The 5,866-nt window shown below is 44.3% G+C and overlaps 1 protein-coding gene across 1 annotated transcript; it reads right to left on the bottom strand.

Annotated features, from left to right (window-relative positions):
• Nucleotides 1-927: 927 nt before the first annotated feature.
• Nucleotides 928-5,187, bottom strand: LOC117640351 (egl nine homolog 1-like; the record flags this gene model as incomplete). Its single annotated transcript, XM_034376810.1, is given in 4 exon segments — nucleotides 928-1,056; nucleotides 3,140-3,276; nucleotides 4,535-4,599; nucleotides 5,167-5,187. Coding segments are annotated over 3 exon segments (291 nt in total), but the record flags the coding sequence as incomplete, so codon positions are not given.
• Between the last annotated feature and the right edge of the window lie 679 nt (nucleotides 5,188-5,866).

Below are 5,866 nucleotides of genomic sequence, written 5' to 3'. Positions count from 1 at the left end.
TTCCAGTGACACGTTTCGTATGTACGGTAGGTTACCTCAGAAGAAAAGCAGCGTGAGCCTTCGCAATTAAAATGTTCTTTTAAGTGTTGTAAAAAGAGGACGGTTAGGCCATCTAATTCCCTCCCTTCCCATTTTTTACTTTCATGCCTACGCTGAATAATCGAATAATCATGTAAAATTTTGTAAGTGAAGTTGCATGATTTTAAACCTGCGTAACGTTTTGCAGAAAATTGTGCTCGCATTTGCATGCATTTTTATGCATATTACACACTGCAACAAATGTGAATAGTACAACAAAAACACAACAAAAACTGTACAACAGGAACTGTAGAAAGTACAAAGAGAATTGTACAAACCACAAGGAGACCTGGACTGCACAGCACTCATCATGCCGCTTCCATTGTACTTCATACAACAATTCGAGGGGTCCTGTTCTAAAGATCATATCTGGGCGTTCCCCCCGAGACAATCTTTTCTTAAACGCCGGCAAATTTCACTCATTTTGATCATTCAGAATAAATACGACGGTGAGCGAAACATATTTCTACGTGCACTTTTGGCTTCTTTGATCTTTCATCTTTAGATTTACTTGAACAAACTCACAAATTATATTGATATGTAGCTGTATCAAATGAACAAACTATGTGAAATTCACCTGCGTTTAAGATAAGATTGTCTTGGGGGGAACGCCCAGAAAAGATCTTTTGAATAGGACCCCTCGAATTGTAGTACTTAAAAAGTACAATAAATTCCTGATAAAAAATTTGCCAGAAATTTGTGTACGTTTGTTGTGTTTTTTTCTAGCAGTGTATGCAAATTCCACGTATGCAAGTTACTCGTACAAAATTCTACATGAACACGAGTGTGCCTGTTCTCCAACGCCAAAATCCAACCCTCTCTTCCGGCGCAAACACTTGTCGGACTCACAGATCCATCGGCAGGGATGTCCCAAGACGTCGGGAAGGAGACAAGGGGAGTCTCGCGCATCAACACCGTGCCGGCGGGGATGGCCTTGGCGGCCACGAAGTGGCGTCCCAGCAACGGGTCACTGCGCACCTGTAAGGAAAAGCCAGTTCACTGGTAAAACTAAAGCGTAGCATTACCCACTGTTTTCAAGCGTACTAATCAGGTTACGCTTGAAATCAAGCGTAACAGGCTCATCCGCCAAGATTCCCCCTATCTAAATGCATGGGGGAATTTCTAGTCTATGCTTGATTTCAAGCGTAACGTCTTCAAGGGTAACTTTATGCTTGACTCAAGCATAGAGTTACGCTTTAGTTTTACCAGTGTTCGATCAGCACTAAGGGCTTTGTTACAGAAATTGGATTTAAAGGTAAATTATCACTATAGTAGAAAGGTCTGCCAAGTTTATATCATGCACCCTCGTGTAATGGGTATGTTGTACAACCTCCACAAACATTGAAATGCAGACACAATTGAGCACTATGGAAAACAAAACACAACACTGAAATGCAGAGACGATTGAGCATTAACGAAAAATTAATTAAATGCCAATGATGGCGCACTCCAACGGTTCAACATATTGGATAAGATTCGGAAAAACGTGCATGAAAACTGAATTTTCGAAATTGAAGCTTAGAAAACCTCTAATAGTCCGGAGCCATTAGAAGTGACAAAATAGAACTTTATAATGACCCAGTATCGACCGGAATATCACAAGAAACCCCAAGCTTAAAATTTCAGTTGTTAGGGGAACCACCTTCTTACGCCTTTCACCCTCTTGCTTTGCTGCATGAATGACAAGTGCAATTGCGAAGGGGTAAAAGCGACAAAGGATTTTAAGACTTAAAGTAATGCTCTGAAAGGCATCCTAAGGCATTAATCATGCCACTAGACAGTTAACCTTTTGAAGCCCCCTAAATATTGTCTGGATTAGGCTTCAACTTTAAGAACTTGAAGCCGCTTTGATGCGTTCCCGCGGGTAAATTTTAGATGTGGCGCGCAACTGCAGGCTGATTCCGTGAGTCGTTTCTGTAGCTCGCCCTCTCTCTCTCTCTCTCCTTTTCTCTCTCTCTCTCTCTCTCTCTCTCCTCACACTCCACTCACACTCACACTCACACACTCACACAACCCCACACACACACACACACACACACACACACACACCTCTCTCTCTCTATACGGGACGTCCCCTGAGTGCGAGTAGAGATGTGCGATCATGTTCGCATTCGAGCGAACTCGAACGAACAGCGGGACTGTTCGGTCGAACAGCGGGACTGTTCGGTTCGCTCGAACCCGAACTCGCGGTGTTCGACCCCGAACTGTTCGAAAAAAAATGAACAGATTATGTTCATGCCTGAACACGCGATGGTAGCGGACATGATGGTAGCGGAACGAATAGAAGGCGGAGGGGTAGGGGTGGTGCGCTCTCGTCTCTCAACTGGAACGGTCACCTCGAAAACAAATACAATATGGCTCCTTGTTTTGACTTGGTTATCCTTTAATAGTTTAACTTTCGTGTTTCTTTACTGTATATGGTTTGGTATGTTTTATGAGTATGGAATTCGGTTGGGAGGAAGGTTAGTTTGACCTTTCCTTTCACGTCACTTTGTTTATCTTTTTGTGAACAAGCTTCAATGCTCTAAGTCAAACAAAGTTAACCTCTCCATCCAGCAGGTTTGGACTGAGCATATGCCTGAACTGAAGTGTCATGCTGAGTAAATATTTCATTCTCTACTATAAATGCATGTCTGGAATGCAGTATCTTATCCCTCAGATTTTAAAAGTCAATAATAATAGCAACAGTTTACGCAACCAACCATTGTGTGCCCCCATCCCCATCGGAATTAAACTTGAGCTTGCTGCGGTTTCTTGAATGATTGATTTATTCAGTTGTGATTTGTATCTATTATAGAACTACTCAATACTTGTCAAACTAGTTCAGTATTTCTTTAATGTTTGTGTTCGATCGAATCTGAACAAAAACCTTGTTCGTTCGGTTCGTTCGAGAAAATTTTGAAATTGTTCAGTTCGGATCGTTCGAAGGCTTTGGAAGTTGGAAGTGTTCGTGTTCGTTCAAATTCGAACTCGGCTGTTCGCACATCTCTAAGTGCGAGAGGGTCGGGGTGAGGATAACGTCTCTCGGAATGTCTGCTGCAGCAGTTGCCTGCGGACTCACCTCGAGGAAGCTGCAGCCCAGCTTGTGGCGAGGCCAGTCCTGCAGCTGGTGGTCCTTGCCGCAGTAGAAGTCTACGCGGCACCGCGCGCACGCTCGTCCCTGCGCACCGCACACCGCGCACGGCCCCGCGTCTTCACCTGCGGAGCACGACCGTATTGGAATAGACCCTTTCAGTCGTCACCGGGTGAAGAACAAAAGTAATCAAATAAAAAACAGGAACCAGTTGCGCGCCACCTGGTGGCGACTGTTGTGAACTTCGTCCAGACCTACACTTGTGACCAATCAGGGTTCAGCTTTCGACGGTTTACAGTAACCGCCGCTAGATGACGCGCTGCTGGTTCCAGAATTTTTTTGGACTTTGGTTCACTGCGAGAAAAGATCACGGTAAATCCTGTACTGATTACTCCAGACTTCTCCGTACTTTTTTTAACAGACAATACCGTCGTTTTTTTACAGGCAACGCCGTACTGTTTTTACAGGGAATCCCGTACTTTTTTACCCGGCAATCCCGTACTTTTAATACCTATCAAAAACTGCTATAATTTATTTCACCCTCGTTTCTCAAGATTCTGATGTACGTAACTGCTGAAGTCGGACTCCTGGACCCCCCTTCCGACCACTCGTTGAAAAGGTCTTGACGAGACCTATCGAAAGGTGCAATAAAATTTTTCAGTCGGTCGACCCCCTTTTTTGAAGATCCTGATGTGCACAATTCTTGGGAGTGGCCTTTGTTGGGACCAGATATGGTCCTTCCTACGGCATGGACTGTCCGAAAGAACGGTAACTTCTGTTAAAAAAACTACGGAATATTTTGTAAAACAAGTACGGTACATACTGTAGACTGTACGGTGGATACTGGTTTCTGAAGTACGGTAAAGTTTGGCAAAAAAATTATCCAGGATTTAACGTCATTTTTTCTCAGAGTGTTCTTCACTCGGCGATGACTGAAAGGGTCTATTGGACGAGTTTGTCTAATCGCCCCAATTCCGAAACATCCAAACGAATGTGGCACAATACTCAAAGGAACGTGACATTTTGTCACAGTCGTTTCCTGGAATGAGTGTGTTCACGTGAACGGCACACTGAATTACTATGCCGGTTTTTCTGCGCGCCACTGCACGAAATTAAACATGCACTTCGTAACGCACGAATTTGTGCGCGACGGTGCACGATTTCGTGCGCAAGCATGCAGAAAATCGTGCATTGTTACGCACAAATTTGTGCGTTACGAAGTGCATGTTAAATTTCGTGCATTGACGCGCAGAAAAACCTACATAGTAATTTAGTGCGTGGAGAGGCAGGACTTACGCAAGTGCATACCTCTCGCACCTGGAACTCAGGGTAGGACTCCCTTAGAGATGTTCCACAACCGTGAAGCAGTACTAAGGAACTCACCATTAGCCGACGAGTTGCTAGACATCGTCAGAGCCTCCAATGCAAAAAATCAACAAAAACGTGCCCTGTAAAAGAAAATCCATAGAAAAATTAAGTCATAAAAGTTTCATGCCAAGGAAGACAGTCTGGCGCGTCTGAGCACGACCATACACTAAAGAAATGAAAGTACAACCAGGGTTGGCAACCGATAGCAAAATTCATTTTCACGTCTATTCTACGAAATCTACGATTCAGTAGGGGTCTTTCCTGGCTTGGGATAGAACAGTTTTGAACCGGCAATTGGCGTTTTAAGGCTACCCTACAAATCTCTAGTCATTGGCCATTTTCTATTCACAGACTCCGATTTCACAAAATCTCAAAAGCCTTGTAGCAAATGTGATAAAATGTAAAAATGGCCACGAAAAGGAGGCCACGTACGCGTGGAAGACATTTAAGCGAACATCAACAAAATATAGGGAAAGACTAGTTTTAGTACCTGATGCCCGGAAACAGAACCTTGATCGTAACACGCACTCTGGAGATTAAGAGATAATTTAAAAATGAATTTCGTTTACGGTTGCTAACTCATGAAGTTAGATCGACTCGGGACGGGTGGGTCCGCATGAAAGGGCGACTTAAGGGCGCCAACAAACCATTCTAGTCGTGGCCGAGTGAAGAACAAGAAGAATGACGAAAGACTCCTTTAGGGCATTTGGAGTGCACATGTTCACTGAAGATATTGTGCATTTACTTTAAAATATTCTCACTGACTTCTCCCAAGCAAAGAGTCTTAAATATTTAAAGTAAAAGTTCCAAAAGGTTATCTTTAGTGATTCTTCTTTGTTCTCACTCGGCCACGACTAGAATGCTCTATTAAAACGCAACGCAAGGACGAAAGAAAGGTACGCCGGAAAACAAAGGTCTCTGTATCGCACGGAAGATATATGCTGGCGTAACACGAAGCGATCGCAGGCAGCGCGTTAACCGGAAGAAAGGGACTTCCTGGTGCATTACAGCCGCCGATGCGGGCAAACGAACTGTGTACGAGCTACGAACATACGTCCACGAACACACGAAAGCTGGGCTTGTAAAGCTAAACAGTAAGTTACTACTGTTGGCGCGCCCCGCTAGTCTCAACATCAGCAACACACTTTCCCTTGCAGTCCAAGTCTCGCACGGGGCGAAAATCGCCCGGTTTACTCGAGCAGTCGAGCGTACGCACCTCATCTCACAGAGAGAGGGTCCTCAGTGCAGGCCACGGGACTCGGCACGGCGTGTTCACTTACAATTTGATATGAAACCACTGAAGTAGGACCAAACTACCCCAACTACTTTACCTCACGGTAACGCAGT

Source organism: Thrips palmi, unplaced genomic scaffold, assembly GCF_012932325.1.
Source record: "Thrips palmi isolate BJ-2018 unplaced genomic scaffold, TpBJ-2018v1 HiC_scaffold_12, whole genome shotgun sequence".
NCBI lineage: Eukaryota > Metazoa > Arthropoda > Insecta > Thysanoptera > Thripidae > Thrips > Thrips palmi.
This window is presented reverse-complemented; position numbering and strand designations above follow the sequence as displayed.